General features: G+C 31.8%; 2 protein-coding genes across 9 annotated transcripts; one reads left to right on the forward strand and one right to left on the reverse strand.

The window, feature by feature from the left end:
• Positions 1–358: 358 nt before the first annotated feature.
• Positions 359–5,294, forward strand: LOC108827342 (uncharacterized). Of its 8 annotated transcripts, none has more exons than XM_056995190.1 (18): positions 359–412; positions 521–619; positions 798–1,022; positions 1,411–1,532; positions 1,618–1,706; positions 1,799–1,837; positions 1,919–2,012; positions 2,116–2,164; positions 2,291–2,379; positions 2,459–2,523; positions 2,604–3,103; positions 3,189–3,276; positions 3,349–3,474; positions 3,712–4,280; positions 4,442–4,580; positions 4,692–4,760; positions 4,846–4,962; positions 5,039–5,294. In XM_056995190.1, exons 3-18 carry the CDS (start codon positions 802–804, stop codon positions 5,150–5,152), a joined length of 2,490 nt encoding a protein of 829 aa, XP_056851170.1. In that variant the 5' UTR covers positions 359–412; positions 521–619; positions 798–801; the 3' UTR covers positions 5,153–5,294. The 8 variants fall into 8 exon arrangements, with proteins under 8 accessions (XP_056851170.1, XP_018456219.1, XP_056851175.1 ...); XM_018600717.2 differs by having other exon boundaries at positions 360–412; positions 768–1,022; XM_056995195.1 differs by having other exon boundaries at positions 376–619; positions 5,046–5,294.
• Positions 5,295–17,531: 12,237 nt separating this feature from the next.
• On the reverse strand, positions 17,532–18,458 carry LOC108825169 (uncharacterized). The gene is made up of 2 exons (XM_018598499.1): positions 17,885–18,458; positions 17,532–17,716 (listed from the first exon to the last, which is right to left on the reverse strand). The coding sequence occupies exons 1-2, from the start codon at positions 18,456–18,458 to the stop codon at positions 17,532–17,534; spliced, it is 759 nt and encodes a 252-aa protein (XP_018454001.1).
• Positions 18,459–18,728: the final 270 nt, after the last annotated feature.

The raw sequence follows: 18,728 nt of genomic DNA on the forward strand, positions 1-18,728 counted from the left end.
CAGTTATTACAAATAACACCACAAATAAAATCATAATCTCATGTTACAGCGACTTATTTTTAAAGTATTTAAACATCATATTTCCTATAATTCTTGTTTATGATCATTTGTTTGAGAGGATAGTCCTATAATTGCCAAAAACTGAGAGTTACATTTATCTGGGACTAGAAATGCAATTGCAGATATACCTATCAGTAAATTAAAAAGAGTAAAAGAACTAAAGGGCATTAGAGTAAGAAGCGGCAAAATCGAATTAAAAACTGCCAAAACCGAACCTACTAGCCGTTGATTTCACGACACGTAAGCAAAGTACCGTAATGAGTCATCAGTTTTCATGTGTTCGTATGTATGTCACTCATCTCATAAAATAACACATTGATAAACACAGAGAAGCGATCCCAAGAAAAACTCTGTAAGAAAACCCTAAATCTCTCATTCGCCGCCGTCTCCGCCTCTTTTCTGCAGCCGGTGATGACGTATCAGTAGATCCAGTTTTAACATTTGTTTCTGTGATTTTCAGACAGTTGAAGCGGTTTATGTTTCGAGTTACAAGGTTTTCTGTTTTCATAAGAAAGTAAACTGCAGACGAAAAACCTTAACGGTAACCTTATACAACAAGGTTTATTTTTGTCTCTTGTTAAATAATTTAACTACTTGGAAAGTTCGTGTGTTTTGTAGGTTTGGATGTTATTATATGAATTTATCATCGTTACACTTATATTTCGTATAGATCTTTATCTGTAGTAATACTAATGCTCTGTTTTTAGTTTTTGCTCTTTGTTTTCGTTATTGGGAAGATCAATGGACAGCAAACAGATGTTGTTATCGGCGCTCGGCGTTGGAGTCGGTGTCGGTGTCGGTTTGGGCCTCGCTTCCGGCCAAGCCGTAGGAAAATGGGCCACCGGTAATTCGACGTCAAGTAACGCCGTTACGGCGGATAAGATGGAGAAGGAGATACTCCGTCAAGTCGTTGACGGAAGAGAGAGTAAAATTACTTTCGATGAGTTTCCTTATTATCTCAGGTAAATTTATAATCTATTTTATTCATTTTCTGATCATTATTTAAAAAGATTCTTGAGATAAATAGTCGAAACTTTCCAAACTTCAAGACGATAATACAACTACACAAGTGAGGATATAGAAATCATAAATTTAAAAAAAAAAAGTCAAGACAGGTTTTTTAACTTTAGCATAACTATTAAAATTAGATTATTATTAAAAAAAAACGGATAAGATATTCGTTAGAGTGAGAGAAATAAAAGTGAAGGCATGTTGTGAGTTTCTGTTTATGTACGGCGGGGATGGTCTCATTGTCTTCTTGTTCTGACACGTGGAACAAACAGTCAGATCCTGTGATCTTTTACTCCCTAGATGTTTGGAATTATTCCCATTCATTCAATGTTTGTGCAGTGAACAGACACGAGTTCTTCTAACAAGTGCAGCTTATGTCCACTTGAAACACTTTGATGCTTCAAAGTATACCAGAAACTTGTCTCCCGCGAGCCGAGCCATCCTCTTGTCCGGTCCTGCCGGTTAGTTCCCGATGATTTTATCAAAATATGTCCCTCTTTTAACCGATTTGATTGTGTTCTGATTCGTAAATCTGTTTTTTTACAGAACTTTACCAACAAATGCTAGCCAAAGCCCTGGCTCATTTCTTTGACGCCAAGTTACTTCTTCTAGACGTTAATGATTTTGCGCTTAAGGTACTTGAAACCCTAAAATAATTAATCTGTTTGTTTATGTGAGTTTTCTATGTTATGAACCTTATATTGTTTTTCTTTTTGTGTGTTTCCAGGTACAGAGCAAATATGGCAGCGGAAATACAGAGTCATCGGTAAGATGTTTCCTGATTTGGTTTCCATAGTGTTCCTTGTTTCTTGCGTATGATCTAAATTGGAAAATTCGTTATTTATAGTCGTTTAAGAGATCCCCTTCAGAATCTGCTTTAGAGCAACTATCAGGACTGTTTAGTTCCTTCTCCATCCTTCCTCAGAGAGAAGAGCCTAAAGGTAAATGTCTAAACCGACTCTACTTAACCAAGTAATGGACTTGGTGATCAACGAGCATTAATATCAAATGTAATTGTCATTGTTTGTTGATGACTCTATTTAGCTGGTGGTACCTTGAGGAGGCAAAGCAGTGGTATGGATATCAAATCAAGGTAATGTTTGTTCCCTTCAAATTTTGAAGGAACGTTACTATTTGTTAATTTTTTTTTGCAATCAAAGTATCAAACTACTAATGTGTAAGTTTATCGTTTAACGTCTGATGCATGATCTATATACAGCCCAATGGAAGGCTCTAGTAATCCATCTAAGCTTCGTCGAAACTCTTCAGCAGCTAATATAAGCAATCTTGCGTCTTCATCGAATTCAGGTTATTTGCATCTCATCAATGAAATTAAAACTTCAGTCTATATATTTGTGGACTAATAATATATGATTTTTATTTTCAGCGCCTCTGAAGCGTACTAGTAGCTGGTCTTTCGACGAAAAGCTTCTAATCCAATCTTTATACAAGGTAACGTATTATAATACTATGCAGGTAAGGTTGTTATTAGTATTGTTTATAACATGTTGCAACTACCAATTTAAGTGCAGGTCTTGACCTATGTCTCCAAGGCCAATCCGATCGTGTTGTATCTTCGAGACATCGAGAACCTCCTGTTCCGCTCTCAGAGAACTTACAACTTGTTCCAAAAGCTTCTCCAGAAACTCAGCGGACCGGTTCTCATTCTCGGTTCGAGAATCGTGGACTTGTCTAGCGAAGACGCTCAAGAAATCGATGAGAAGCTCTCTGCTGTTTTCCCTTACAACATTGACATAAGACCCCCCGATGACGAGACCCATCTGGTTAGCTGGAAATCTCAGCTTGAACGCGACATGAACATGATCCAAACTCAGGACAATAGGAACCATATCATGGAGGTTTTGTCTGAGAATGATCTTATATGCGACGACCTCGAATCGATCTCTTTCGAGGACACAAAGGTTTTGAGCAATTACATCGAAGAGATTGTCGTCTCTGCTCTCTCCTATCATCTGATGAACAACAAAGATCCTGAGTACAGAAATGGAAAGCTCGTTATATCTTCCACAAGGTTTATAAAAACCCTAACTTGTGTTAGAAGCAAACCTCAATGCGGATAAAGGTACTAATATATATTTTATTGCGTGGTTGGTTAGTTTATCGCATGGATTCAGCCTCTTCAGAGAAGGGAAAGCAAGTGGTCGCGAGAGGCTGAAGCAAAACGCTAAGGAAGACAAATCCAAAGTCTCTCTCTATTACTCTGTTTCTAGCTGAAAACAGAGGATTCTGACATACTCTGTTTCTTAACTGTTTCAGGAACCAAAAGCTGAATTAGCGGCTGCTGTCAAGCCAGAGACAAAACCAGAGAGCTTCACCGCTGCAAGCAGCAAGAACGAACCGGAGAAAGAAACTAAATCTGAGAAAGCAACCCCTAAAGCTCCGGTATGGTTTGACCTAATCTATCAGACTATTACTCACTATGTATCACTATAAGTGATTTATAAGGTTTTTTCGCGTGTAGATTAAGAAAATTCAAATGCTATTAAATTCTACCTAGAATATTGAGAACATCAATTATTTTGGAATATTTTTTTTTTTTAAACACCACTTAAAATGATATGGAGGGAGTATTTTTCTACTTGATTCAACTTCTGTCAATGGTGTTAACCTATGGAACAGGAAGTTCCGCCTGATAACGAGTTCGAGAAACGGATAAGACCGGAAGTAATCCCAGCAGAAGAAATCAACGTGACATTCGAAGACATTGGTGCACTTGACGACATAAAAGAGTCACTACAAGAGCTAGTAATGCTTCCACTCCGTAGACCAGATCTCTTCACAGGAGGTCTCTTAAAGCCCTGCAGGGGAATCCTGCTCTTCGGTCCGCCTGGGACCGGCAAAACAATGCTGGCTAAAGCCATAGCGAGAGAGGCAGGAGCGAGTTTCATAAACGTTTCCATGTCGACCATAACTTCGAAATGGTTTGGAGAAGACGAGAAGAATGTTAGGGCTTTGTTTACTCTGGCTTCGAAAGTGTCGCCGACTATTATATTTGTTGATGAAGTTGATAGTATGTTGGGACAGAGAACGAGAGTTGGAGAGCATGAAGCTATGAGGAAGATTAAGAATGAGTTTATGAGTCATTGGGATGGGTTGATGACTAAACCTGGTGAGCGTATCCTAGTCCTTGCTGCTACTAATCGACCTTTTGATCTAGACGAGGCCATTATCAGAAGGTTTGAACGAAGGTAACTTATCCCCCAAGCTAACCTACTTTTTTGTCTGCCTTTTTTACATTTAACTTGTATTAAGTAATGATAGGGTTTTGGTTTAGATTTTTGATTCTTCGGTTTATTCTGATTTGGTAGGGGTTTAGATTGGTTTAGTTAGTTTATTTTTCCTTCCATAGGATTATGGTGGGACTACCAGGTGTAGAGAACAGAGAGAAGATACTAAAGACATTGTTGGCAAAAGAGAAAGTGGATGAAAACTTGGATTACAAGGAACTTTCAATGATGACAGAAGGTTACACAGGAAGCGACCTCAAGGTTTGAATTTTTTTCTTTTGAATTCATCATTTTTTCTTTGCACATTTTGAATTCATCCTAAAATAAAAAAAAAAGAAATGATCTTTCTTGACCGTTGATTTACCTAAACAGAATCTGTGCACAACTGCTGCGTATAGACCAGTGAGAGAACTTATACAGCAAGAGAGGATCAAAGATACTGTAAGAAAATTATATCGTTCTAGGGTTCTTTCTCTCGATTCTTTTTGTTTGATTTTATTGTTATTCGTAATTAAATTTTTAAAAGGAGAAGAAGAAACAGAGAGAGACTACGAAGACAAGTGAAGATGATGAAGGGAAAGAAGAGAGAATTATCACACTACGTCCGTTGAACAGGCAAGATTTTAAAGAAGCCAAGAATCAGGTTTGAAAGAGACTGAAGCACATTTGTTCTGGCAAATATATATTTGGAAAATAGCGTTTTGAAATTGAAAACGCAGGTGGCAGCGAGTTTTGCGGCAGAGGGAGCTGGGATGGGAGAACTGAAGCAGTGGAATGAGTTGTATGGAGAAGGAGGATCCAGGAAGAAAGAACAACTCACCTACTTCTTGTGATGATGATGGATCAAATGAATAAAAGACATGGTCCTATGTTGGATTATGAACTAAGTTTGGTAATGTAATAATTATTATGATGACTTTTTATTTCATGGTTAATAATAAGAGAGGAGAAACGATGATATATTTAATATCTTGACCCTAAGATGTACTATTCCGAAAATACATATCTATAAAATTACACTTGATCTTAGCCAAAAGGCCGAGAAAGGTATAAAAATGTGGCTTTTCTTGGGGACTGTTTGAAGCTAATAAAGCAACTGGAGTGGGCTAATGGAGATAAGCAGTATAAAGATAACCATATATCAGAGGCCAACTCTACAATCTACGACATTGGAGTTTTCGCAAAAGAAAATCAATATAGCTTCTATCATGTACCTCGAATATTTACTAGTGTAGTTGATAGATTAGCTAAGAATGCCAGGACAAATAATCAATCATATGTAATTTCCTGGCCTTACTACTAAGCCATTGTACGTTCAAATTACTTCAATGAAATGAAAAGGTTGCCAAAAAAAAAAAACATATCTATAAAATTATAATACAGTCAAACTTCTATAAATTAATAATATTAGGACCGCACTAAAACTATGATTTTTTATTAATTTATAAAGATTATTAATTTATCGAGATACTAATCGAACAAAAAAATCAATTTGAAACTATGAAATTATATTAATTTATAGATTATTAATTTAAAGAGGTTATATTGTATGTTACTAGATTATATACCAATTATTATGCTTAATAATACAAAACAAATAAACAGTAAGACTACTAGACGGTTTCTGTACTATTGAGTAGAAATAACCTTTATAAAGTATTTTATCATTTTATTAGATTTTGTTTTAAGTTAATTAATTTTAAAGGAGTATAAAGTAATCGCTTGTAGTTTTTATTTAGTTTAATTTTATAATATGACCATATTTAAATTAATTTAATGAATTGTTTTTCTAAAATACTAGTTTTTATATTATTATAGTTATTTTTGAAAAATAAAAAAATTTCGTCTTGTTAGTTTAGTTAAAAAAATTTAACTTACAAAATTTATTTATTAAACCTAATGAACTGAATGCTAATCACTTATTGAGCTATTTGCAAAATCGACTCAAAATTCGAAGTCAAACCCAAAAATAACCTATGATTCTTTTTGAATTTCATTTATCTTATACACTTCACAAGTTCAGATTATTCACGAAAATGACACTAATTTTTTTCTTTCGAAATGACATTTCTACCTTCTCAACCTTATCATCTTCAAGTATTTACAAGATTATCATTACCATCAATACACCAATCACATGAATAACCAATTTGAAATTCTTAATGCACCTCAAATCGATTCACAGTTCTTCTTTCTCAATTTTTATGAACTAAAAACAACATATATTTCACTTTTTCTCCGTATTCATCCAAAAGAATCAAAGATTTTGATTCTAAAATTTTTATGATTCATAGAATCATTGAAGCTTACGATTCTTGGTGGGTCACTTTTGTTTGAAATTCTGGGTGCTTTGAGAAGACGTATGTATGTTAAACAAGTTTTCTCACTGGTTGAAACTATGACATCAGTTTTTTCCAGATCTGTTCGTTAGAAGACTTACATTATGGAAGTAGAATTCTGGTCAATGCAGATGTTAGTTTTGCAATTGACTTTTATATGTATTTTTAGAGACGACTTCTATGAAAGTCTTCCACTTTCCTTTGTTAACAAAAAAACTCGAAAATACAAGAGAAGACTTCCTGGTAAGTCATCTATGATAAACAAATTAATTTTGCATTTGACCAGATTGTGTCAGATTTTTGAGTTTTCCTGTCCGAAAAAAATAAAACTTCAATATTTTATTATAATTAGACGAATTTCATGTAAGTCGTCTCAGTTAACTTTTGCAATTGAAAAATAAAACTTAAATATTTACTTTTATCTGGACGACTTACACGGAAGTCGTCCGGTAGACGACTTAAACGGAAGTCGTCCGGTAGACGACTTAAACGGAAGTTTTCCAAGATTTTATTCTGAGATTCTGGTCAAACCTTGGTTATTACAGAACACTTATGTGTTAGTCGTCTACTGGGCGATTGTCATCCAGATAAAATTAAATATTAAAGTTTTATTTTTCAATTGCAAAAATAACCTGAAACGATTTACATGGAAGTCGTCTAATTATAATAAAATATTGAAGTTTATTTTTATTTCGAACGATTTAGAAGTAAGTCGCCCATGATAAATCAAATTTCTGACACAATCCGGTCAAAAACAAAACTAACATGTATATCTTAGACGATTTACCGGGAAGTCTTCTATGCTACCTTTGAGATTTTATTGTTAACAAAAAGTAAGTAAATATTTACAAAAAAAGACTTCAAAAGAAGTCTACTCTCTAAAAGTCTTCATTTGTAAATTTTCAATTGCAAAAATGATCTAAATGGACGACTTCCTAGATGTCTTATGCGTTAATGTTTAATAAACTTTCATTTTCTCTAAAAATATAAAGACTTTTTAACATTTTCTTGTTAATTCATGTATATTAGTCAATATTGAGACTTTTGAAAGCAATTTATAACTTAATTAGTGATATTTATGAGGTTACCAACATTAATGTTTAGTAATTAAAGTTTCTAACTTATCCGAGAAAACTTCCACGGAAGTATTCTATGTTAGTTTGTAAACTTGTTAATTACCTTCAAGATATGTTTTTTTTTTCTTGAACTTTCGAAAGTGTCAAGTAACTTCAAGAATGCCAAATCATATGTTTAATGTGTCTTCTTAGATCATAGGATATACTTTTTTAATTTTCATAAATTTGAAATTTCAATTTTCACTTAAAATTTGAATTTCCCCCTTAAATTTTAATTTCCCGCTTGTATTTCAATTTCCGGCTTTAAATTAATGTCTCCGAGAAGTTTTCTGAGAATAAGTCTTCCGGAAGACTTCCCACAAGACTTCTAGTGAAACTGTTATATGTTTGAACTAATGTAATTTTTTATTTTTTTGTGAATCTGTCTATGTTTTCTTGTGACATTTTTTTTCTTAGTTGTAGTAAATTTGACTAATTTTTTGTGTTATTTTGCTTTGCTATTGAAGCTGTATCAAAAACTTCAATAATGTCAAGTACTTTTGGCAAGATAATATTGTAGACATGAACATATTTATCAAAAATTTTCATTAATATGTTTTCAGATTTACAAAAAAATCACAAATAAAAGAGTACACATACAAAGACCAGTTGGTTTCTAGCACACCAGAGATGCCACAGGATCCAAGGGGCTAGATGTCCAGCGCTTAGTTCTGTTGGTGGGAGACAAGTCCTCCTGCATAGGTTCAGCCAAATCAAATTAAACTTAAAAAATGTTTACTATACACAAAAATAAATACATATAGATAAAAAAAAATTCAAAAAAAAATATTTAAGTTTTCCAAAATCTAACCCTAAGAATACATAAAATACTACAACATATGTTGCCAAACCCTAAACCAAAGAATATTATGATTCACTACTTTCACTCATCTATTTTGAAAACAATTCAATTTTATTATATCTTAATTTTTATCACTTAAAACTGTTTATAATTACATGATTTTAATTTTTCACTTATCAAAATATTTTTTACAAAAATTATATATTATTTTTAAGATCAGCTATACCAGAAGACTTCTATAGACGACTTACAATATCTTAGAAGACTTTTCGGGGCTATATTCATAAAAATGAGTTGTGGTTTTTTGTTTGGTCACAAGAGGCTGACTATAATTTCACAAAGCTTTTAAGTTACTTTTGCATTTGATTCAAGTTTGTGTATATTTTGCATTTAAATTCAAGTTTTGAGTCACATTTGATAAAAAGTATTCGAATCAGCTGAAGTATTCGAATCAGTGACATTGTGCAAGGAATTTAATTATTGTATCATATTTTATTAAAGTAGAGGCAGTATGGTTAGTTTAGTTATCCATAACACCTTACCTCTATCAAATATCTTTAAAACAGACAAAAGCTTATTTCTTAAAACAAGCAAATGTAAATTAGAAACAACAAAGTGCATAGCATGATTTCTAACAATTTCTGCAGTCGCATATAAAATGAATACATAATTTAACTTTACATGAATCAAAACAACTGTTTTCGCAATCAATATTATTAAAGCAACTCCCAAAATATTGATTTGGTTGGGCCAGCTTTGGTTGACATGATGCTCCAGCACACTCTTGCATATATTGTCCAGGTTTCATTAGTTCCCTTGCATTTGATATACATACACCTATAAAACAGAATTTAGTATATGCACTTTCATTCCAAATTTCGAACTATTTAGGCATCATATATCATCTACATATATACAGAGAGAGAGAGAGAGAGAGAGAGAGAGAGAGAGAGAGAGAGAGAGAGAGAGAGAGAGAGAGAGAGAGAGAGAGAGAGAGAGAGAGAGAGAGAGAGAGAGAGAGAGAGAGAGAGAGAGAGAGAGAGAGAGAGAGAGAGAGAGAGAGAGAGAAGACGAACATGAGAGGAGTGCGACCAGAACAATAAGCAATGTTGTCTTTGCTACTGTCATGTCTTTTACAATTTGTACTTAATGTATATGTTTTATAATTGTGCTTTGAGATTCTTATATGTCTTAGTGTCTATTTATATTATTATGAGGTGTATAAATGGTAGGTAAATATAAGATTTATTCTTTGAGTAATAAATTGTAGTCAATACATGAACAAAGAAGAAGAATAAAAGGAATCAAAGGAAATGGAAATGAATAAAACAAAGAACAAAATACAAAGGAAAAAAAATTAAATCTACAAAAAATTCAACCATTTCCATAAATTGTATAATTTCTTAAATTTTTGTTTAATTCTGTCTCTAAATTTGGTTACAAATATTGTTTTTTATATATTTCTTAAATCAAAATGAAGAAGATATTAAAATACCAAATGCTAATTAATAATTAAAATTTTACATCCACATAGAAAAAACTATAACAAACCTCCACATATATAGACTGGTGATAGAGAGGTTTACAAGAAAACACATCGAAAATTATTTTTTTTAAATATAATCGGATTTAGAATAGAAATATTATTTCGAAAAGTAAAATCTAATCATAATATTTCAGTTTTATATTATAATGTTTCTGAAATTTTTATATTTCTAAAAAAAATTTGGATTCTTAAAATTTATTTCCTCTTACTTTGTAAAGTTTAAAATAAATTTTAGGTATGAACTATTTAAATGATACTATCCAATCCTAAATAATAGATGCATATATAATATTAGTTGTCTGGTCTGCTTATAAACAAGGGTATTAGAATTGTTGTAATTATATTTCTGAATAATTATGTTCAAAAGGTTAAATAACACACAAATCAAATAATTATTCAGATAAACAATTGCTATACTTAGATGGCCTGAAAATTGCTAAAACGTGACAAAATCTCACTTACGACTTTAGACGAGAATGAACTCAAAACTACTATGACAGTTTATCTGATAATCGTAGAAGAAGATAAATGTCAAGTATCAAAGGATAAACATGAAGATAGAAGAAAAATGGAATATTTTTGCGAAGCGATAAACTCGACCCGGAGACAGAAAAGGAAATGGAAAGCCGACCTAGGAGGAGTATATAAGGGATGCCAAGGCGAGAGGCGCAAGGGAGAACGATTTTTGGAGCTCTTAGAACTCTATGCACTTAGAAACTTTAGGCATTATTTGTCGATATATCTATTTTATTGACTTACATTCATACTAGACTAACTTGCACAGGCAGTTCGATCTCTTGTTCCATTCTTTTTAACTGAACTATGTTCGGCTTAATCCCCAAAAGGGGTACGTAGGTAGCCTTTCATTAGGTCCAGTCCGAAATCAGTAAAACCTTTTTCATATTGTTTTTTGTCTCATGTTATCGAGCTGCAACTCAACTAGGTTTAAGGTTAAAGGTGGCTAGAACTAGGGAATTCGCTGCAGCTCATGCGGACGAAGCTTTTACAACCTTTTGCAATGATCACAATACTCTTACGCGGATTCGAAATAAAGATCTACTGTTTCCATAAATTTGTTTTATTGTCTTTTCATATTTTCCGCATTTATTTGGTCACTTGTCGTTGGCTCTCGCAGAAAATCCGGACCTAAGGGAAAGTTAGGATTTCCTGGCTTTTCTTCGTTTACGGAAATCGATGGTGCGAATTTCGGTTCCCACAATTTCCATGAGAAACCTTAAACCATGTTAATGAGCAATAGAAAAAACAAATATAAGATGAAGTACTTCCTTAAATATCAAAAGGTTCAAACTTTTACAAGATTAAATGGAGTCTTCAGAGAAAAGAAGACATGATCCATGTTTTAGGTCTAAAACTATTTATAGTAACTAAAAAACTCGAATCAGGTCAACCTGACAAACCTGGGTTTGAGCCAAAAACAAATGGATAAATTGGTCTCGGTGTCGGCCGCGGATGGGCTCGCTATGCGGCCATGGTCCGCAAATTGTCCATGCCAGACTTGACCTCTCTGCCTCGGATCCACAGACTGACTTCACCCGCGGTCTTGGCCTCTCTGGCCCGAATCCCAGGACGGAGTTGGTCCGCAGCAGCCGACCACATTGATTGTTATTTGCCATTTTGCCTAAAGATCAATCTTCACTTCTTTTGACCCAAGATGGGTTCAAACACCTCCAAAAACTCCAAAAGGATACTTTATCATCTAATAATTATTCAGATACACAATTACTATAATTATTCAAATAACACACATATCAAATAATTATTCAGATACACAATTGCTATACTTATATGGCTTGAAAATGTCTAAAACGCGACAAAATCCCACTTACGACTTTAGAAGAGGATGAGCCCAAAACCATTATGACGGTTTATCTGATAATCCCAGGAGAAGATAGATCTCAAGTTTCAAAGGATAAACACGAAGATCGAATAAAAATAGAATATTTCTGTGAACCAATAAACTCGATCCGGGGACAGAAAAGGAAATGGCAGACCTAGGAGGAGTATATAAGGGATGCCAGGACGAGAGGCGCAAGGGAGAACGATTTTCGGAGCTCTTAGAACTCTCTGCACTTAGAAACTTTAGGCATTATTTTTTATATGTCTGTTTCATTGACTTGCACTCATACTAGACTAACTCGCACAGACAGTTTGATCTCTTGTTCAATTCTTTTTAACGGAACTATGTTAGGCTTGGTCTCCAAAAGGATTACGTATGCAGCCTTTCATAAGGTCCAGTCCGAAATCAATAAAACTTTTTCATATTGTTTTTTTTGTCTCATGTTATCGAGCTGCGGCTCAATTATGTTTAAATTTTTAGGTGGCTAGAACTAGGGAATTCACTGACAGCTCTTGCGGACGAAGCTTTTTCAACCTTTTGCAATGATCGAAATGCTCATACGCGGATTCGAAATAAAGATATATTGTTTCTATAGATTTGTTTTAATGTCTTTTCATATTTTCCGCATTTATTTGGTCAGTTGTCGTTGGCTTTCGCAGAGAATGCAGACCTAAGGGAAATTTAGGGTTTCGTGGCTTTCCTCCGATTAATGAAATCGATGGTGAAAATTTTGGTTACCACAATCCCCATGAGAAACCTTAAACCTTAAAGCATGTTAATGAGAAATAGACAAAATAAATATAAGATGAAGTATTTCCTTAAATAATCAAAAGGTTCAAGTTTTTACAAAATTAGACAAAAGTAAAATCTAATCATAATATTTCTGTTTTATATTATAATGTTTTTGAAATTTTTATCTTTCTAAAATTGTTTTTGGCCTCTTAAATTTTATTGCCTCTTACTTTGTAAATTTTGTGTTTATACTATTTGAATCAAACTACCCAATCCTAAATAATAGATGCATATACAATATTAGTTGTCTGATTTCTTATATACAATGGTATTAAAATTGTTGTAATTATCTTTCTGAATAATTATGTTCGGAAGGCTAAATAACATACATCTTATTATATAAAGCTTGGTTTTTCAAAGTTACTAGTTAACACGATCGCGATACGTGGCAATTATAATTTTAAGATTGTGACATGTGTTAAAATACATATAAGTAAATAAAATCAATCTAATCTTTTTTAAAGACTAAACCAAAAATATTTAAAAGACTGTTTAATAATGCTAATTTTCCTTTATTCAAATCATAATTTAAAAGGTTATAACAAAAAATTGTCATTTAAAAACGATTTACAAAAAAACAATTAGTAAACCAAAAAATATAAAAGGCTGATTAATGCTAATTTTCTTTTATTCAAATCTTAGTTAAAAAAGGTCATAAACCAAAACAAATCTTATTATATAAAAAAGAAAAATGTAAAAGACTTTTTAATGCTAATTTTTTTGTATTCAAATCGTAATTAAGAAGTTCATAACCCAAAAAAAATTATTTACATATAAAAATGATTTAAAAAAGTAAAAGTAAATAAAAAGTAAAGATAACTATGAAAGAAATAAAACAAAGAACTGTTAAGAAATATTAAATAATGCTAATTTTCCTTTATTCAAATCCTAATTTAAAAGGTCATAACCAAAAGAAAATTTTCATTTAAAATGATTTAAAAAAACAATTATTATTAAACCAAAAATGTAAAAGGCTGATTAATGCTAATTTTCTTTTATTCAAATCTCAGTTAAAAAGTCATAAACCCAAAAAAAATATTATTATATAGAAAAGGAAAATGCAAAAGACTTTTTAATGCTAATTTTCCTGTATTCAAATCCTAATTAAGAAGCTCATAACCCAAAAAAATATTTACATATAAGATGATTTAAAAAAGTAAAAGTAAAAGTAAAAAAAAAGTAAAGATAACTATGAAAGAAATAAAAAAACAACTGTAAAGAAATATTAAATGCTAATTTTCCTTTTTTAAAAAAAAGTCAAAGAGTGTTTAATGTTAATTTTACTTAATTCAAACCCTAATTAAAAAGATCATAACAATGATTATTCACATCTATATGTAAAATTAAGCTCTCTCATATTTTTTCAGACAACCAAAAATAAGCGTTGCTTCAAGAAATATACAAAGTTAGGTTTTATATCCCGAACTTGGCATGTCCTTCTTTAATACATTTATTTGTGATTATAGTTATTGTTGTGTTCGTCCTATTGTTTATGACTTTTAGTTGTGATTATACTTATATAATACGTTTATTTATGTTGTGTTGGGTGACGATGTTATGCTTATTATTTGTGTGTGTTTCAACTATGCTTATTTATTATGACTATTTACCAAGAATTTTCAAGAAACAATGGTTTCAGTAAGTTATTTAACTTTAGATCAGTTGAATAAATCCTTACCGTCCGTCGTACCGTAGTACGTCTTACTAGAAAGTGGGAGACCAGAAATTTAAATAAGAATAATGAGCTTAAGGAAATGAATCTTCTCCTACTCAATGAGAAGGTTAATTTTTTTTAACTTTCTTTAGTTTTAATATTATATAGTTTTATTATTAAAAATAATTTTTTTATTATATAGGAAAATACTATTCAAGGTTATGTGCATCATTCTTTTATGGGGAATTTTCAAAAATACCACTTTGAAGGTACCATTATTCATCTTTACCACCACTAAGTACACATTTTCAAAAATACCTTATTTATTAAAATGTTAAAGACCCTTATATCTTTGTTTTTATATGCTTTTCAAAATTTTAATCCAAAATTCTAAATCCTAGACCCCCAATTCTAAACCCTAAACCCTAAATCTTCAACTCTAAACCCTAAACCCTAAACTATATACCCTAAATTCAATATCCTAAACCCTAAATCCTGAAACCTCAACTATAAACCCTAAATCCTCAACTCTAAACCCTAAACTTTATACCCTAAACCCTAAAACATCAAATCTAAACCCTAAAACATAAAATCTAAACCCTAAATCCTAAACGTTCAAATCTAAACCCTTCATTAAAAGTAGTGGTAAAATTAGTTAGTGTAAACATGAAAAGTGGTACTATGAAAAAGGTATTTTTGGCAATTTCTCTTCTTTTATTGAAAAGTTTGGAGAATGATTACGTGAAGGAGCCGTCATTGAAATCTGTAATTTTAATGTGCAAGATTGCAATAAAAACTACAGAGTTTCAGATCATAAATTTCAAATAAGATTGACTGAGAGAACATCAGTTGCATGTGAGATTGTGAGGTTCAACAAATACCTCAGATACCGCTTGTAATTTTTGATTCTGAAATTATGAAGATTTAGATCACCTGAAGGACTCAACATACGATTTATATGGTAAAATTCTTTTGGTCAGTTATTTCTTTATATATCTCCCCTTTTGTATCTTTCTTTCAACTTATTGCGTATTTTTAATTAATTTTCCTTTGAATAATCCTATTATATAACATGTTTTTGTTACAGATGTGATCGGATATATCAAGAACATGGAGAAATCAGATGTTCGTAGTCGGACTAAACTTCTCCTTCGAAGAGTTATTCTAACTTTATTGTTAAGAAGGTATATTTCAGTTCCAATTCTATTACTCAATTTCGTTTTTTTATTTTTTTATTTCTCTTTTACATTAAGTATCCTATCTTAAACAGAGGAATTGAGATACAAGCAACACTATAGGCTGAACAAACAGAATTATTTGAAGATAAATATCGTGCTGTGGAAAGTAAAAATATTGTTCTTTTCATGACAAGTGTTTTGGTGAAGACATATAAAGATGCAATTTATTTGTCGGCATCATCTGGAACAAAATTCTATTTGAACAATGATTTTGATTCTGTTTCCGACTTTTGAACAAGGTACTATCTAAATTTATTAAGTTATCGATGGTGAATATGATACTAAAAATTATTCATTTTAAACAAAAGTGTAAAATTAGTATTGATAGAAATTTTAAAAAGAGTAATTTTAAAATTATTTATTAGTAACTAGAAATAATTATTTTATGGCAATTTATTTATTTCCAAAATTCTAAAGACAAGATAATTGTATAAGATTATATAACAGTAATTTTCTATTTCTAAAATCCTAATCAAAAATGTAAAGGAGTATTTAATATTATTTTTTATTTTTTATTGTAAATAAAAAGGATATTTATAAAATAGAACATTTTTCCTTTTAAAAACTTATTTAATAAAACATTAGATTAGTATATAAGAAAATGTATAATTAGAAACAACAAAGTGCATAGCATGATTTCTAACAATTTCTGCAGTCGCATATGAAATGAATACATAATTTAACTTTACATGAATCAAAACAACTGTTTTCGCAATCAATATTATTAAAGCAACTCCCAAAATATTGATTTGGTTGGGCCAGCTTTGGTTGACATGATGCTCCAGCACACTCTTGCATATATTGTCCAGGTTTCATTAGTTCCCTTGCATTTGATATACATACACCTATAAAACAGAATTTAGTATATGCACTTTCATTCCAAATTTCGAACTATTTAGGCATCATATATCATCTACATATATACAGAGAGAGAGAGAGAGAGAGAGAGAGAGAGAGAGAGAGAGAGAGAGAGAGAGAGAGAGAGAGAGAGAGAGAGAGAGAGAGAAGACGAACATGAGAGGAGTGCGACCAGAACAATAAGCAATGTTGTCTTTGCTACTGTCATGTCTTTTACAATTTGTACTTAATGTATATGTTTTATAATTGTGCTTTGAGATTCTTATATGTCTTAGTGTCTATTTATATTATTATGAGGTGTATAAATGGTAGGTAAATATAAGATTTATTCTTTGAGTACTAAATTGTAGTCAATACATGAACAAAGAAGAAGAATAAAAGGAATCAAAGGAAATGGAAATGAATAAAACAAAGAACAAAATACAAAGGAAAAAAACTAAATCTACAAAAAATTCAACCATTTCCATAAATTGTATAATTTCTTAAATTTTTGTTTAATTCTGTCTCTAAATTTGGTGACAAATATTGTTTTTTATATATTTCTTAAATCAAAATGAAGAAGATATTAAAATACCAAATGCTAATTAATAATTAAAATTTTACATCCGCATAGAAAAAACTATAACAAACCTCCACATATATAGACTGGTGATAGAGAGGTTTACAAGAAAACACATCGAAAATTATTTTTTAAAAAATAATCGGATTTAGAATAGAAATATTATTTCGAAAAGTAAAATCTAATCATAATATTTCAGTTTTATATTATAATGTTTCTGAAATTCTTATATTTCTAAAAAAAATTGGATTCTTAAAATTTATTTCCTCTTACTTTGTAAAGTTTAAAATAAATTTTAGGTATGAACTATTTGAATGATACTATCTAATCCTAAATAATAGATGCATATATAATATTAGTTGTCTGGTCTGCTTATAAACAAGGGTATTAGATTTGTTGTAATTATATTTCTGAATATATTGTTGGAGAGTTCACAACGTCAAAGACGAAATTATCCATGTCCACCACTTTTACCTCGACCGCGATTACCCCGTCCACGAGCTACAGAATGCGACTGCATCTCTTTAACCTTTGTAGATGGCTTAACCGGCCTATCCCGAAGAAAAACTTTGTCTAGAGGAGACAAATTTTCCTTTGGGTCCAACTCCTCATCTGATAAAGATTCATCTTCATCGTCTGAAGATTATAAAGAACTAAAACGATTGGTGAGTAAATTAGAGCTAGACAAGCTCCTCTTGATTCTACAACTGGCTGGATCAGAATTTGTTGAGACTAGATTGGAACTAGATGAAGGCGTCTCTTTTGGGGAGACCAAACAAATGGGAGAGTTTGTTGGAGTATTACCTGCGAGGGCAGGAGTAGACAAATGTTCAGAAGCAGTATTTGGAGATCCTTGTCCAACATTCCCTTTTAATGAGAATGATGTATCTTTCTTTGAGGATGGCTTTTTTCCCCCATCGATGGTGATCTGATCTTTAAGCTTGATAGTGACATCTTCTAGAGTTATAACTGAAGCAAAAGTAACATCCATAATTGCAGTTGGAGTATGTGGGACAGTCACATTCAAAACTGAATGGACAAAGGTAGTATCTCTTTCCTCTTTGTCAACCAACATATTTTCTGGTTCACCTGCTGAAATGACACTTGTTACAATATTCCCAGATTCTTGAGATGATGTTTTGGTGCTTCCAGCTGGTTCAAGCGGCTGTCCTAAGCATCGTGAGGCTTTGTGGCCCAAATGACCACACCGTGCACACTTCGAAGGCAGCCAAGAGTACAGCACATCAACCAATGAGACAGAGCCACTCTCGTCTTCAATAGCCACTCTTTGAGAAAAAGGTCTATCTAACTTTATTTCAACCATAATTTTTGCTTCTCCTGTTAGAGTAGGATCAAGCCTCGGTTTATAGGTAAGCATTCTGCGCTTAACCTATTGCTCTCAAATCTGTAGAAGTTTGAATCTACACATTACTACAAATCTAAAACTAGTAGAAATCAATTTTAAACATGTTTATTGTATTCTATATATAGTAGAATACTGATTCTACGGATAAAGATAATCAGTTCCAAAAATATGGGAAGATAATATTTAGAAATATTAAATATTCCGATAATCACCAGTGACTGCGGAGGGAAAATGGAGAAGAGTAGGTGTTAGAGTTTTTTTAGTTAGTTTTTTATATAACAA

This window comes from Raphanus sativus, chromosome 9 (genome assembly GCF_000801105.2).
Source record: "Raphanus sativus cultivar WK10039 chromosome 9, ASM80110v3, whole genome shotgun sequence".
NCBI classification, from domain to species: Eukaryota; Viridiplantae; Streptophyta; class Magnoliopsida; order Brassicales; family Brassicaceae; genus Raphanus; species Raphanus sativus.